General features: G+C 37.1%; 1 protein-coding gene across 18 annotated transcripts in view; it reads right to left on the minus strand.

Annotated features, from left to right (window-relative positions):
- Nucleotides 1–17,541, minus strand: part of EFCAB11 (EF-hand calcium binding domain 11) — a 106,406-nt gene that overhangs the window by 36,999 nt on the left and 51,866 nt on the right. For 9 of the 18 annotated variants that reach the window (XM_021402364.1, XM_021402360.1, XM_021402361.1 and 6 more), the window contains one exon: nt 7,302–7,945. The exons of the other annotated variants lie outside the window; for them this stretch is intronic. In XM_021402364.1, the coding sequence (XP_021258039.1) occupies nt 7,846–7,945 (100 nt within the window). In that variant the 3' untranslated portion in view covers nt 7,302–7,845. Of the gene's footprint in view, nt 1–7,301; nt 7,946–17,541 lie in introns of those variants that run through there. 18 annotated transcript variants of the gene reach the window in all.

The following is a 17,541-nucleotide window of genomic DNA, read 5'->3' on the forward strand; positions in this document are numbered from 1 at the left end:
GAGCAAAGTTGCCGCTGAGGAATTTCCTCTCTTGGCGTAAGGCTGTGGCGCACTATTAATTAGCAGTTAAGATCTAATCTCATTTGCACACTTCCTAGCTAAAAGAGCTGTATGAGAACAGCAAATCTACACAGATCATACATACACTACTAAAGCCTTTGACTGTTTTCTTATGACATAGCCTAAATTTTGTTTCTTCAGCAAGGACTGGAAGGCTCCAATTCATTCTAGCATTTATCTTTTTTTAAACAGCTCCTGTAAAAGCAGCCATCTCCAAGACAGGCAGGGTGCCCTCCAGCCTTCTCCACTCGGTGCCCTGGATGCCAGGGCAGTGCGAGGGCACTGAACAGGGCAGCATCCTCAGTCATGTGCTCTTTCCCACTGGCACAGCTGGAAACAGGCTACAGAACTAGATGGACCGTGGACCTGACCCTACAGTGCATTTCTTATCCAGCGGGACTAAGCTGCCTGAGTTCTTTATGTCCCTAGGCCTATGTACACCATTTCCAAGTTTTTTTTTAGTTCCTTACTGTAGCTAGAAAACTGCCACAGCAAACTGCAATAATGAATCACTGCAGTGGAGAACCAGCACCTAATAAGTTCCAGTATTAATTTTTTTTTTTTAATAAATCTGTATGACTCACTTTTCTTTAGCTCCAGTAAATTTAGGTGATTTGCTAAGTTTAGAAATCTACGGCTGTTCTCACAGGTTGCCATGAATGGAGAAAAATCTCTCCAAGAAGCAGTCTCCACCTGATCATAATAAACCCAGGCTGTGGCCTTGCATAAAAACGGCCTGGGCAAGGCTGAGGCACAGAGAGTGCTGTGAGGGCTCTCAGCAGGTGCTGAGCTTGGCTTCAGCCCTCGGAGCAGCACCACTGTGTCAGCACAGCAGAGCTCAGGACCCGAGTCACGCTCCCAGGCAGCATCCTGCATGATGTTGCCCTGCAGCTTACAAAGGCACCACAGTTGTCAAGGACCAGCCCAAGGATCTCTGCACCACAGCTCATCTCTCAGCGAGCTCTGGGAGCAAGGTTGTCACTGTAAGGAGTGTTAGGTTCTGGGAGTCAACAGTTGGCTGCCTCAACAGTTTTGCAGATTGCAAGAGTCATCTTCCTATTCGCATGTAAGTACTTAAATATATCAAAAAATATCATTTTCCTTTTTATTTGTTATATATGTATTATTTATGTGTTTCAAATATATTTTATGATGTAAAGTTACATAATGTATGAATGAAAATAATGGAAAAAATGAAATCTAACTGGTTCCTAATGTCATTTCTGAATTAGCTGTTCTTCCATTTCACTACTGATTTGTCAAGTGATTGTTATGAAAGCTATAGAACATAAAAAGGGAAATACCATTATGCCACTATATAAAGCCAGTTATTTCCTCAATTTCAGTAGCAAGTGGAGTTGTGATCATCTGAAAAAGATTATGGAAGGACTGAAGAAATAAAAGGAAAGAGCAAGTGTGTTTCAAGATGAAATCACCTGTATAATACAGGATGTAATAGCAATGAGTTGTAAACCTCTGATTGCCAGACACACAGTGTGCTGGACAAGCACCACACTGCGTAGCCGTTGCTGCATGGTTAGTGACCACTACTGCCAACTGTCAGAGGCTGGGCACTAGGACAGGTGGATCGCAGGTCCATCCTGTACAATAAATACAGTCTTCTGGCACTCAGCTTAACCTTCAGGATTCTGCTTTCCATCTTTAGGAGGCGAAATCCTGAGGCTCTGTCCAGATAGGGCTTCTGGGCACCATCACCTGTACTGCTCTGCAGCTATCCCAGTAGGTCTGACTTCAGGGCAGCATTAACATCCCCAGTAAATGTTGTTCATTTTCAAAAGCTAACTATGGAAAAAGATGAAAAAAACCCACCATAGAGACCTTCCCTCCCTCTCCCCCAACTTAATTAATTAATTCAGATGAAAAGTCTCTCAGTGAAAAGACAGTTTAAAACATGCTGCTAATATATCTGCTAGTTTATCAGGTGGTGATTGATCTTCCAAATGGGAACTTAGAAAGACCCCAGGTATAGCAGATCTTCTACAGGGCTGCTCTATTCAGGTACACCATATCAGTTCTGGAATAGTGCTTGTCTCTTCCTAAACAACACTATCAAAATACAGAATTTCAAGTTCTTCATCTGAGGCCTTCTGAGACAGCTAAATGTATCTGTGTGCTGCTTCCCAAACAGAGTGGGTGAGCAGAACTTCAACTGACTTGTTATCTGTATTCTTTTAACACTAGAATTTCATGTTACTAACTCTCAAAATTGTCCTTTGCCAGGAAATATGTGACACTTACAAAATTAGTACAATGTTTAACTATGACATGATTCCATAGCATCTGTTACATCTCAATATGTCACTGAATATTTCACAATTATTTAACATCTATCACAGCTTTCTTCTCCAAGAAAGATTAAGTCTTTCAAAGTTCTTTCTTCTCTAGCATAAACGTTCTGCAGCTACTGAGGTTTTCTCAGTGCACTTACCTTAGGTCTCCTATTGAAGCAGCTCATCCCAAGATGAACTGCTTTAGGTGTCTTAGTTTTCAAAGCTAGTTTGTAAGGCAGATTTATTTATGTTCTTTAAAGTGTTCTTGTATTTAGTAAAGTCAATAGTAAAAACAACAATCACCTTACATATTAAATCATTTTAACCTAGAATGTCTCTAACAGAATTATGTAACTAAATGCAAACTTGACTGGACATTTTGCAGCGCACATAGGAGTGCTCCTCCTTACTGTCAGTGAGATTTCATCTGACAGAGGCTGAGACTTTCACTGCAGCACAGATAGCAAAGACATTTTAAACACCAAACCCTTTCTGGCAAACCGTACACAGCAAATACCTCAGTGACAAAGCAGCTGTTCAGTATTTTGATGGCATTGGTGTTGAGGCTCTTACAAAGAGAAATTTGTGGGGTTTACTATGAACTGGAATCAGTCTGGTTCACTAGATGAGGTATTCTCATTATATATTTTGTTCAAAGTTGTTTGAATAGAAACTCTGCCACAGAACCGTTCTTCCTTGACCAGAGATCCATCTGCCCTGGGGAATCCCACGCCATCCTTTTGCCTGTCCCATTCAGGTGACAGCAGCACGTCACTGCCCTGCCTCCTTAATGACTCACACTGAAAAGAAGTTTTATTTCTGTTTGTGCACATTTCTAGCTGACACCACGATGCTGGTTGCTAAACTGATCCCAGACTGAATTTGATCTACATCCATAAGTTCATGGCTTGGACAAAAGAAGGACCAGAGTCATGGAAAACAACTTGAAGAGGATACTGTGATGGCAGTACCATTGGCTTTTATTTCAAACTAAAGAAGTCAGACATGGAGAACGAGATGCCTTGTTGCTGTGATTGTTTTTTTGCTGATGGTCAGCTGGAGGTTCTGGGCCAGGAGATGAGCTCAGACCATCGCCTTTACAACATGGGACAGCATATGTAGAGAAGAGCATTCATAGCCCTTCAAGTGTGAGGTTTTTTCCTTTGCTCCCATATAACTGCATGATGCTTTGGCATCTCTTCGCCATGTTGAAAAAGGACTACCTTCCTGTGGAGCCTCATAACCCCTGTCTGCTAGACCTCACCTCCTACAGATAAGTTACTACAACACCATAAAGCAAACTGGACCAATACACAGAAAGTGGGGAAGATCAAGGGATTCATTTCAGAACTACTCCATGCTTTGAGCCAGAATGTTAATACATGCACAAGCTATACGGGCTCTTTTAAAACTCATCACTAATTTTAAATTTCTTGCAAGAGACTCGTATATGTGCCTTTAGAGAACTATGATTAAAATAACTTGTTTCCTCATGTTTATTGGCAGAAAATGGTGGACTGCATTTTCTCATATTGTTACTGGCAATCAGTAGACAAAAAGTTATAAAAACAAGTCTCTTTTTTTCCCATTAGGGTAGCTTTCCATTCAAAGAACAGCGTTAAGGACTCAAAGCAGGAATGCAGCTATAATTCATACTAATTTTAAGATGGCATTTCACTGCCAGAGAGTGTAAAACTGATGTGATAGTAAATGAGAGTCATGCCAAAGCTTTTCTTTGAACTGTGACATTTTGTGTGTCAGTTAGCTACTGAGTATGACTTATCAGCCACCACCCACCTAGCCGATTAAAGATAGAAGACACAGTAACACTGCCATAAACCTAAGGTACTAAGTTTTATTTTAGGAACCTTATAGGGACATACTGAATATTCTATGATGTACTGTGTGTATTTACTTTTGGATTCTTCTGATTACTGAGTATATGGATGAAATATTCATTTTCTGATACACCAGGAAAAAAAGGAAACAAAACATTCAGGTGAGGAAAGTCTTGACATTTGGCTCAGTCCTCTGAACTCTTTTTCAGTCAAAGCTGTCCAGGATTTTACTATACTACACTGTGCAAGCTTGCAGGGATATCAGGTTGCCCAAAGACCACAGTTTAACAACTGTTTGTTCCATCAATGAAATCATTCAAGTCGTTTAAAAGGAAATAACAGATAACTAGATTCCAAGAGCTTTAGTGAATTACAGAAGTTCCAGAAAAACAAAACAAATACATTTTGAAAGTACGGTTATATAATCTACTTGTTTAAAGTGGCAGCAATAAGCTAAGCGTACAAAGTACCCATTTGAAAATAATTTGAGCAGATTATCACTCATTTCAAAACTCAAGAAGCGCAAGTATTCTTTTCACAGGTACTTTTGACAAGCAAATCCTGCTTGTTAAGTAACAGGCATCAGAAAACAAGACAAAAAAAAATCAAAAAAACAGGAAAGCAAGTGTGCTCTTAAACTTGGAAAAGACAGTGTAATAGTAAAACCTGAAGACTCACCTCTGTGCTGTTCCACAGGGTATATCAGTAATTACTTGCTCTTACATTCAGCTTTCCAGTGGTAGAGATTCAGTCCCAATTTGGCTCCCAAGATTCTGCTGAAAATGGTAACCATCAAACAAAACTTTTTTTCTCTTGAGCTCCCGACTATTGTTGCGAGGAGGTATCACAAATCAGAATGTAACCTGTTGGTGAGTGTATTTCCCCTTTTAAGTAACCCTAGAGTTGCAGCTGGTGAGCTATGCTATCACAGCTCTGCTGCTCCTTTCCTGTTGACCAAGAAGGAAGCTGTTACATCAGCAATAGAAAATATACAAAAATGAAAAGTCTCTTTCATCCAATCCTTGGGTAGCCACTGCTTTTTTTGTTTCACAAATCATCAGTGAGAGTAACCTCCCATCTCACCCACATGTCATTCCTAATTTTATCAATTTGCAGTGATAGCTGAAGTGTTCTGCAGTTTGCTAATCAAACTCTGATAAACACTGCCTAGTAATTAGCTTTTATTTAGCTATTCAGTAGGGAGAGCATCACCTGAGCCTACTCAGTTCCACTCAGCTGTGGTCATCTGCAATTTCCTTCCATGAGTCCTCATGGGAGGGGAAACAAGAACGCTTAAGGATGTATCTTTTCTAAAAAATCATTAAAAAAAAAAAAAAAAAAAAAAGCTTTGCAAGACAGTAAAATAATTTCATTGGCCTCTCCTGGATTTTCTATTCTCAGTAATTCAAGTTCATGTTAACTTTTAAAGTCTCTGAGAAAATGAAGACTGAGAGTATATGGAAGTAAAGGAAATAGAGGGCACTTTCCTCTCTGAAGTTCCCTGCTAAAAATACAAGGCATATATTTCTTAGAAGGAAAAGTATACAGAGACCTTTCTGTCCATAATAATCTTCAATAGAAGGTTATTCTTGTACAGTACAGAGTCTATAAACTGCAGATATTGTCAGATATTTAGATAGAAAACCACAGTCAGGTTAGAAATACTAACAAGAGGTCACAGACTTTTTAATGGCTAAATGGAAGCTAGCACTGAAAATAAGATTTCCAGTAGATCAAAACTTTGTATCAGTTGCTCCTTAATAAATATTTTGAAATAAAATAATAAAATTATGTATATATAATAATAAAATAATACGGCATGGAATTAGTGTTTGGGACTGGTATAGGGACTGGGCACCTGAGTCAGTAGACTGAAGTCTACTGACCAAAAAATGTAGTGTAAGTAATAGCACAGCAACCCATTATACGTTTTTTTTTCATGAATTTGTCTAAACCTGTAGCAACTGTCCCTGTGGGGTAATAATTCCATCTTCCGTGTCTCAGCAGAGACTGTGATGATATTGCTAATTAACATCCATGATGATGATTCACTTATGAAAACATTCATCTGTTGGGAAGTAGCTAACCCTCAATCTATTAGCAGGTCTTTCCATCACCTTTCAAAGGTAACACCATTTCTCTTGCACTGATTAGCACAAAAAGCATGCTATTTGAGTTACAGCTCATTTCATCTAATGGATACCTGGTTCCTGAACATAGAATCGGATATATCCGCTCATATATTCAGTGCCTCCAATTTTATCCCATTATTTATGTACTATCTGTCTTGGAATTTTACTTTTTGTGTATCTATTAAGGTATATATATGTAACTGGAACAGAAAACATAAATGTTATTTTATAAATAATTTGACCATATATTATATTTTGGAATGCCTCACTAAAGTTAGGAAGACGTTGAAGATTTCCTTTTTGACTTAACAGTAGAACCGATACTCTTTTCCTCTTACTGATCATTATTATTAGTTTATTTATTTACAGTAGTATTAACTGTTTGCCAAAGTCTGTAAGTTCACATGAGAAGGGCATTGCTTCTACACAATTTCAAAAGAAATCTCTAATCCAAGCAATTGGCAAGAAAACAGAAATGGAGCAACCGAATGAAACGTATGATCAGAGAACAATGCCCATAATGACATTTCTATCATCTATTACTACTAATAGGAACACACAAAGGCAGTAGGAAGTAAGGGATCATCGACACAATAAATTGAATAAGAGGATTTATCTCACTACAGCACAGCATGGATGAGCGTATATAAAGTTACAGGACACAAGAACATCTCCATAAGCAGTAACTCAATGAAAGAGATGGAGAGGGAGGGAGGGAATAAGGAAGGAAAGGAAAGGAAAGAGAAGGGAAGGAAAGAGAAGGGAAGGTAGGCATGTGCACAGTGTGCTACCTTTTTCTTCCTCTCAACACTTTGAAAATTCTCTGATCCTGCTAAAGCATATACATACAAATTTTTCACTAAAAGTTAGCCGTAGGCTTGAATAGTATTTTCAGCCTGCCAGATTGAGGTTCATGAAGCAGACTAAGTTTTATTCTTAACTCCATTTAGAAAATTGTTTGAAAAGGAAATAACTAATTATTCATGTTCATTTTATCTTTATTTTTTTTACTATACATACATAGTTCTTAATAATTGTTCAGAATTAAACCCAGTAGATAATTAACTAAAAACTGTTAAATTAAAAATAATTTTCAATATAAAAAGGAACAATATATGAAAGTGAAACAATAAAAGAAAGATAAATATACTATTAATTTCTAACAAACAAACATTATCCACCACTTGTTTGATTTGAAAAATCAAACAAGTACATTTCACAATAACTGGAAATTAGAGTCAGTTCTTTTAAATCTGCTAGGCCAAAAAGTACGGAGTTTCAGTTCCTAACTAGGGTGACTGGGAATCAACTGAGTTTTCAAATATTTTAAGTATTCTATGCACACATACACATGTAAATTAATACACCCAACTTGTCAACAGTAAAGCTTCAAAGGCTGTTCTCAAGAGCTACACTAACAGTCAAAGTTCTTAAAATGCTGGCTGAAACAAATGAAGTTTCATTGATTTTTAAATAACTTGAGATCTAAAGTTTTCACTTTGTCTTTTCACCAGAGAGCATACTTCAGGCGAAGTACAATGGTGATACTTCATCTTGTCCGTGCTTCATCGCACATTCAAACTCTTTGAAGCTGATGCGACCATCAGAATCCTGATCAACCTCTCTATAAGAGAAAAGAGATCTGGTTTTTAAAACCCAAAAGACATTACGTGAAACAGACATATTTATTGTAGATATTCAACACCAATATTGTTTTGAAGAGCTCAACTCCTACACATTTGAATTCTATACAAAGAATTAATGAACTGAAACACGCTTTTGCATAGAACATCTCATTGGAGGAGTTCAAAGATCTCAAAAAAAGAAGTATAATTCTGTTTATTCAAGAGGAAGTAGAAGTGAATTACAAGACGACAATATGAATTCTGCAAATTTAGCACTTTTAGCACAAATTTAGCTCTTCTACATCCTCCCTAGTTCCCAAAACTCAATTATCTGGGGTGAAGATTCTCAAAGTTCCCCAATACGACATAAAATCCAAGACTTCTAGGTCATAAGATATCATAAGCTTACATTTAAATTTCCCCAAATTGCCCTATAACCTTCCATGTACCTCAAGCAGCTTATTTTGAAACAAAGATTTTGTTAACAAGCCTAACAGTTGTAGCTGTAAGAAAAAATGCTCATTTGCATCCTAGTATATGCTAAAGTTCCATTCTAATGCTCAAAGAAACACCACTGAAAAGAAAAACTTTTTCTATTTTTATCCCCATGATATAAGCTGATAGAGGACAGCAATTCAGTCAATATCATTAACATACAGGTCCAGGATTTGTCAAACACAGTTTACAAAATTTGATGTAGTTACAGATTAGGCTGACAAAATAGCCTTCTGTAAAGTATTTGTCTTAGTTCTGTCCACCTTTCTTACTAGAAACATGAGAATTATATAGAACATTAAATAATTAAAAAGCTGATCAACTCTTGGAGCTCAAAATTTGCTCATCGTCTGAGAAAATATTTCGTTTATAACAATGTGCAATCCAGCATTCCATTACTGATTTGGAATAATATTTATAATTAGTACCGATAAAATCTGCAGATGACACAAAAAATTGTGGTATTATAGTGCTGCAAATTTTGCCATCACCATTAGCATTAGACAGTAGTATTCCTATTATCCTGCAGCATGCAGAGCAGGATGCATCTTCTACAAAGATTAAAAGGAAAATTTCATAACAATCCAGGCTGTTTAGCAGAGGCTACTACTAAATGCCCTGGAAATTTCAAAGGGATTCTAGATCCTGCAGAGGTAGTACAGCATCTCAGTTTTAAAGAAAGCCTCACACAAAGAGACTGGATGTGCTATTCTATGCACGTATGCTTAAACATATGCTAGAAATGAACAATTGACTTCCTGTGACATTAAACATTCTCTGAACTTGGTCAGATGAACTTCAGACCTCATGGTGCAATGGTGAATCTTACATGTCCATAAAACCATGAAATGACACACTACCATGGTGGAAATACGTAAATAAAAGTAATTCCTTCAGTTTCCTGCTGGCTCTCAATCAAGACTAAATCATATTCATATTCTGCTGCTTTTCAGGTAATGACAGGTTTGGGATGACAATCACCTATGTGTCTTAGTGGACAACATGACAGCCAATAACTCAACCTGCTAAATTTCTTGGCAGAACGGATCCTTTCAAATACCGTATGCTATAATACCAACAAATGCAAACTTATTCACCAGCAAGGAACGTATGCAGGTCATAATTACAAAATGAAGATGCTGTCTTGGAAAGTGGTAACTGAGAAGGGCTGAGGAGTCATAAAAAGTAATCAAATGAAGATTATTTCCTACTGTGATGCTTTACATAAGAGGGTGAATATGATCCTTGAATGTGTAAGCAGGATAATATCTAAAACAAATATGACTGATTTTATTTCAGAATACAGCATTAGGAAAATTTTGAGGAACATACTGTGTCTAGTTTCTGCTGCCCACACTTCAAAAATGATATTGAGCAACTAAAAAGAATAGAGAAAATAACTGCAGCAATTACATGAGTTCTGGAAACGATGCCTTATAATAAGACATTAAAGACTCAGTTCAAAAAAAGTTTAGAGAATTGATTCTATCAAATCAAGACCACAAGTAACTCTCTAGGGAAAATATTTCAGATAGTAAATATCTTTTAAAGAAGTAAGGAAAGACATGATGGTAGACACAAGTTGGAAGTCAAAACTAGACAAATTTACTTCTTAAATTAGGTTTATTTTTTTAAATGAAGCTGACAAGCTATTGATATAACTAAACTATGGATTATGAGAGTTTCTCTCACTTGAAAATCAAGACTAAATAACTTTCTATAACATATATTCTAGTTAAAAGGAATACTAGGTTTAATTACTTCAGGACTGACTCACTCTGTGGTGGAAATCATTATCGTTTGATTTGCATTGTATGTACCTTAATTATCTCATAAATTATTTAAGCATCCTCCATCAGTAACAGAGCAGAATAGGCATTTCTAGAGAATATCTGTATTAATGGTTATAGATAAGTGAAATGAAGCTCTTCCTGAAATGTTAAGCAAGGTTTAAGAACCTGATGTGACTTGTGACTGAATAATACCACCAACTTCCTCCACTGATATATTCTTACAAAAAAAGACATTGGAGATGGTGGTCCATGCTTGTTTTGTTTTCACCTATACGTCCCTATTTGTATAACGATGTTTTTCAGAAAAACAGAAACCCTGTAAGAAGGTATTTGAATATGTTCAGAGGATCTGTTCTCTGAGACAGGCTGAGAGAGCTGGGGCTGGAGAAGAGAAGACCGCGATGTGGCCTGAAAGTGGCCTTTCAATATCTAAAGAGGAGCTACGGGAAAGAAGGGGACAGACTCTTCAGCAGGGTCTGCTGTGATAGGACAAGGGGAAATGGTTTCAAGCTCAAAGAGAGTAGATTTAGGTTAGATATAAGGAAAAAAGTCTTTTACAGTGAGGGTGGTGAGGCACTGGAACAGGTTGCCCAGGGATGTGGTTGATGCCCTGTCCCTGGAGACTTTCAAGTTGAGGCTGGACCAGGCCCTGGGCAACCTGATCTAGCTGTGGAGTCCCTGTTTGTTGCAGGAGAGTTGGACTAGATTGCCTTCAGAGGTCCCTTCCAACTCTAAGGATTCTATGAACAGTTTAACCATCCCAGGCCAGTTCATTTACCCAAATGTCTTGTCTCTGGCAGCAGCCATCAGTTGCGTATGTATGGAAGAAAAGGGTGCACCTAGTGATTTTCCCTTGGTTTATTTTCCCTTGATGTATTCTCTGTACGTTCAGGGATTTCCTAAACCAGACATGCATGTGTGTATGTAAATATTCTTGATGCATATTTACTGCATGAATTTTTCTAGCATCTTTTCAAACCCACGTGAAGCCCACGGCTTGAACACCTGCTCTATGAATAAGTATCTCATCTTATTTGTTTTGAACCTGCAAGTCATTTGACATTCCCACATTTTCAAAGGTTAACCACCACTGAAGAATTTTTTTTAACAAAAGAACTATTCTATTTTAATGACAGTACCTATTACTATAACCTGTGTTGTTTGCAAGTAAATTATTTCATTCAAAGAAAATGAACAGATTCAAACACCTGAAAGAATGTATAATAATCAAATAGCAAAATCTATTTTTTTTAACACTGGAAGGTATTCTCAGAATTTAATTCTGGAAGATCAACTCACAAGCATTTTAGATTAGTGCTGACAATCTGGCTAAGCCAAAGTTAGTAGGAATTTTGTCTTTAGCTTTCAGGAGGCAAGGATTTCTTCCCAAATATCTGAGTTATTTAAAATCATAGAATCTTCAAGGTTGGGAAAGACCTCTAAGATCGTCCAGTCCAGCTATCCACCTATCACCAATATTTCCCACTAAACCATGTCCCTCAGTACAACATTAAACATTTCTTGAACACCTCCAGGGCCAGTGACTCCACCACCTCCCTGGGGAGCCCGTTCCAGTGCCTGACCACTCTCTAGAAGAAGAATTATTTCCTAATGTCCAACCTGAATCTCCCTTGGTGCAACTTGAGGCCATTCCCTCTAGTCTTACTGCTAGTTACAATGGAGAAGAGGCTGACCCCACCTCACTACAACCTCCCTCCGGGGAGTTGTAGAGTGCAATAACACCTCCCCTGAGCCTCCTCTTCTCCACACTAACCAATTCCAGTTCTCTCAGCTGTTCCAAATAAGACTTGTGCTCCAGACCCCTCACCGGCTTTGTTGCTCTCCTCCAAACACGCACCAGTGCAGCCTCACGAGAGGTGAGTACAGAGGGATGATCACTTCCCTGCTCCTGCTGGTAACACTATTTCCGATACAAGCCAGGATGCCATTGGCCTTCTTGGCCACCTGGGCACACAGCTGGCTCATTCTCAGCCGAGTATCGACCAATACCCTCAGGTGCATTTCTTCCACACAGTCTTCCAGACACTCTGCCCCAAGCCTGTAGCGCTGCCTGGGGTTGTTGTGGCCAAAGTGCAGGACCTGGCACTTGATCTTGCTGAACTTCATCCCATTGGCCTCAGTCCAGCTATCCAGCCAGTCCAGATCATTCTGTAGGGCCTTTCCTACCCCATTTATGTTTATTATGTGTGTCCTCGAATGAGCTTCATTTGGAAGCTGGTCTTGAAAAATGGCCCTCTCCTTTACATGGTTTTTGTTCTACATTCCAAAAGCCACTAAATGACTCTTTGAATTAAGTATCACTTTCTGAACAACCCTTCAGCAGAGATTATCAAGATATGCTGCCTGATATATGACTAATAAACCAGTAAGGAGTTAGCTTTTGTGATCTGAAGAAATGCTGTCTTTATTTAAATGTTATGGATTTTTGAAACCTTGCCAGAAGTCGTCTAAAAGCCCGAATGGTCTTGGAGTGTTAAATTTTCTTTTTCTAGCTGAAACCAATGATACATTCACTCTTACGATTATGAAAATACTTTGTCACAGCATATTGATCTTTATTTCACAAACCACTACTCATTTAACATTCTTAGTAAAATATATAGAGATGTTTCAAGGTATGTGGTGCTGTGGGTAGATTGTGTGATCTTTCATTGAAAATTGAGTAATAATCACCATCACAAGTTGCTGACTGTGAGATATAAATTATTCTCTTATACAATTAGGTAGTTGAAGACTCCTAAAATCACCTAAGTGTATTTTCATGGCAAACTGGATTAGATAAATGGTACTTCCCATCTGACAGGAATATTTTAACGTAAATCTGAGTAGAGTAAATGACTAGCTTAAAAGACTCATGTTGGTATAAATTGCCTCTTGAAGTTTCATGTTTATTAATTCACGGAAATTAGTACTTATCAGGAAAGTATCCACATGCAAATACTGCTCACTCGTTTATAAATAACTGTACATTTTAAGCAGGCACTTGAGCTTTTTTCCCCACTATCCCTGAAACAATTCACGCATGGTCAGATCTTGCAGTTCCTAAAACAAAAACACTCACTAAAAGCACCATATACAGAATTTGGCTACAGTATGTCTTCTTTTTGTATGGACTATCACATAAACATCACCTCTTCAACAGGCACAAAATTGGAAATATTCTTTGTCTGGTTTATATATAGTTTCTCATTAACCCATCATATCTATCTAAAACATGGAAAAATAAAGATTAAAGATTTTAATTCTGCTCTTCATTCTCTAGATAATTCAGTATCTGACCTAAGTGGTAAATCAAGAAATTGAGAAAGCATTTCTATTACTCAAAAGAAAGAGTAGGGAATGCGCATCAAAACCAGTAGAGACTGCCACTGAGTTGCCTTTCAACTCATCAGTTCAGTAAAACAAGCCCCAGAAGTCACAAAAGAGCCAGGATGAATTAAACTCTGCTCAGATCACTGATGCCAGGTCATACATCACATATATGCAAGTAAGGTGGCTTAAAACTTGCTTAGATTTCTCCACTATGAAAACATAGTTAAAGATCATTAATTATATAGCTAAGGGTAGACGGTCCTTGTTTTGCCTTTGAAAGAACTGGAGTTAAACCACGGGGAGGAAGCTTTCATTTACTCTATTTTTCGGAGACAGTAGTTTTCACAGATAGAGATCAGTGAGGAGAAAATATCATTATATACCATGTAAACCAAATATAGGTAGAGAAATATAACATAGGATGTACCACTGAGAATGAAAACTTTAAGGTTCTTTCTCACAACAGTAAACAGGAATAGACGTATACCCAACAGAACTTAATTAAAAGTGAAGTCACTTTAAACATGGGTCATTTGATTTTTCAGATTATTAATTGGCTAACATATGACTTAAAAATGCTCATGATACATTTAAATTTGAGTAAAACAGCATTAGCTGTTACCATAACTAATTATGAAAAGACTACTTTTTGTTTACAAATAAATTTAATTAAAACAGGACAAGGGGGAATGGCCTCAAGTTGTGCCAAGGGAGATTTAGGCTGGACATTAGGAAACACTACTTTTCTGAAGGAGTGGTCAGGCACTGGAATGGGCTGCCCAGGGAGGTGGTTGAGTCACTGACCCTGGAGGTGTTCAAGAAACATTTAGATATAGCGTTAAGAGACATGGTCTAGTGGGGTTATTGGTGGTAGGTGGATGGTTAGACTGGATGATCTTGTCAGTCTTTTCCAACCTAGCTAATTCTATGATTCTATGATTCTAAATGTGAAATTAGAAAATTGAGAAATTTTAACCACTTCTTTCCAAACACTTTTTGCAAGTGCTCCTGGGTATGGTTCTTTCATGCTTAAAGACGCTGCACCATTCAGGTTAAGCAAGGTCTGCCTTACCTTCATTCTTCTGATCTGGTTGTGATAATCCAAAGCCCATTTTCTATTGAAATAACTGTTCTCGTTTTCCTTTCTCTTTAAGGAATTCTAATGTGAACATCATAGGGAACCTACTCAAGAAACCCGTGGTGATTTTACAAGAAGGTACTCTAAAAAGCCCATTGCCTTTCTCACTGATAACAAAATAAGTCAGATTTTGATCTAACTCATGTTTTCAAGGAAGCAGAAGCACTGAAGAAATGCAACTTGCAGTGTGATCCACCAATTTCCCCTTATAGTTCCTCTACTATTTCTGACACTATCCTTCCTCTGTCACAGACAGAAAATCTGGAATAAGTTGCCAAGGGAACCTGTTTCCCATTAAAACATAATCATCCACTGCATGTGCCTTGGTGATAAAATTTTACAAATTATGTTTGTCTACTGTATGCTAATTATATTTAATTCTATTACTGACATCCTTTTTTACTACTTTCATTTGTTCTATTCTCCCAGCCCTCCTTGATTCACTGTACTTCTAAAGCAATCTGGGTAAGTGACATCTGGTTGTCATCCTATTGGCTCTCATTTTAACTTATTCCTTGTGACTTAAAGAACACCAGAAGATCTGGAGGGCAACATGTTGCCTGTCTGCCATGAGTCAGAGATGACTGATTTACTGCCTTTTGCCTCAAATTCAATTTCAAGAGCATTGGGTAGAGAACTGTCTTTTATTTCTCCATTTCACTGACTGAAAATTTCAAAGCTCAGTTCTCCCTTTTGGAATTACAATATAAATAATAACTTTAAAACCTTAAAAATAAGACAACTTACAAATATTGCTCTGTGAAAAGCTCTTGCCTACTGTTTGGTCATAGGTTTATAAATTAATATTGGCTCCAATAAAGAACTATCATAAAGTAGAAAAATATGTTACATTAACTGTAAAAAGATTTTTTTTTCTCCCCTGAAATCTGTCTATGGAAAGAGTAATGAAATGAACAGAAATTTTTTTTAAACTTTCCAAAGTACCAGCCTGTGATAGGGATTCCACATTAAAAATATTAATATTCCACATTATTACAATATAATTCCAGAGAGTACACAGAAATTACTTGACAGTTATTTAAAAAAGAAAAAACTGAAAACAAAGCTGGAAAATGCATAAATTGACCACATGTGTGTAATCTCAATTGTTACATGAAGTTTCCACAGCCAGAGTTTTAAATTGATTATTTCTTTCACATGCAGATTTTATTGGTATTTATTTACTTTTTTAAAATAAAACCATCAGGGAAAAATTAAAGTAAGAGTCAATACATCCACTGCATTAGAACCAGAGCTGTCCTACTGATTGAGCAGTGAGAGTAAAACGTACACTTCATGCAAGGAGTCCCTGCCAAGGATAAAATGACCCACCAACTGAAGATTCAAGGATGACAGCTTCTTCAACAAGCTGCCCTCTCTTCTGCTTAACCAGCTGGTTCTTCCTGTTCATAGCACTTGCATCTTTGCTGATGGGATTCCTGCAGAGCTCCACAGCTGTTTGGTTACTAATGAATATATTAATTCCTCTTCTTTAAAAACTTGATGAAAAGAGCCATTCTGATCTTTGGTAACTGCTGAAGAATTACAAAGATACCTCTGGATTTGCTTCCTGAAACAATGTGGTACTAGAGTACTAGTAATCAGAAGTTTCAGTCAGGTAGAAGAGTTGAAGGAAGCATTTAAATTGTTAGAATTATATTGCTATTAAGGTAGAAATGTGCTTCATTTCACCTTCAATGTTGCTTAGTTTTTACAAATATTTTAAAGTACAAAAAACAAACAAATCACTAACTGTGGGGAGAACTGCTCCAGTAGCACATTACTTTCACTTGTTTCTTCCCTGGGAGAAATACTCTCCTTTTTTTCTGAGTGCACTGCTTGACTATTTCTCTCAATAATTGTAATATACTTTACCCTTGACGTCTAGTTCCCTGTCTGCCAAATTTTTTTATCCATTCTTGTACAGTTTCCCTGATTTTCTTCTCCTTGAACAGTGGAAATAGTCTTGGACACACTAGTTTTGCCAATATTTATCCCTTCTTTCTTAACCAGTTCTCTTTTCTGAAGTCTTTATCATTTGATCCCAAAGACAGGGGTACTTGGGTAAAGTAACTCTTTGCTTTATTTCTTTGAATGTTTCAGAGAGAGCAAACTACCCCAGACACTCTTCTCTTGATCACTTCTGCCTTCTTTTTCTGCTGAAACTCCACAGAAAAAACTCCGAGCTTCTACTTCTTTGAGTATGCATCTTAACTTGAATCTTTCGGTGTGCAACTGCCACAGCAGCTTGTCTTTTTGTATCTTCTCATTCTCTTTCACTTAGGAAATTTACATTCCCTTGAATGTAAATGACCTTGCTTACACCAGTCTCATTTACTGCTTTTTCTGGTTCTTAAGCTTCTGCCTCTTAGAACAGATCTACTGAAACCCACAAGCATCAACTGATTTTCTAAGCAAAGTAAGAAATGCCTTGCAGAGCTCAAGAAAGAACTACAATTTGGAATCATATCAAATGCTTGCATTTCTAGTGGAATTACTAGTTAGCAGCTGTAGAAACATTGTTAATAAATATTTTCATCCTTGACTTGAAATCAAGTATAATTCATAATATATGACATGTTCTAATAATATATACTATCATAATTCTATACTACATAATATATAATAATATCTAACAAGCAATACATAACATGTAATCAGTAATATATAATGGTTATATAATGATACAATATTATGTAACATTATCATTTTAATTATTATAATATGTAATATATAATTTGTGGATTATTCACAGAATGATGCAACAGTATATAATGTGGAAGACACAATGTTTAGATACAATAGTCTGAATTGTGCATTAAGCTTACAAGTTCAA

This window comes from Numida meleagris, chromosome 6 (genome assembly GCF_002078875.1).
Source record: "Numida meleagris isolate 19003 breed g44 Domestic line chromosome 6, NumMel1.0, whole genome shotgun sequence".
NCBI classification, from domain to species: domain Eukaryota; kingdom Metazoa; phylum Chordata; class Aves; order Galliformes; family Numididae; genus Numida; species Numida meleagris.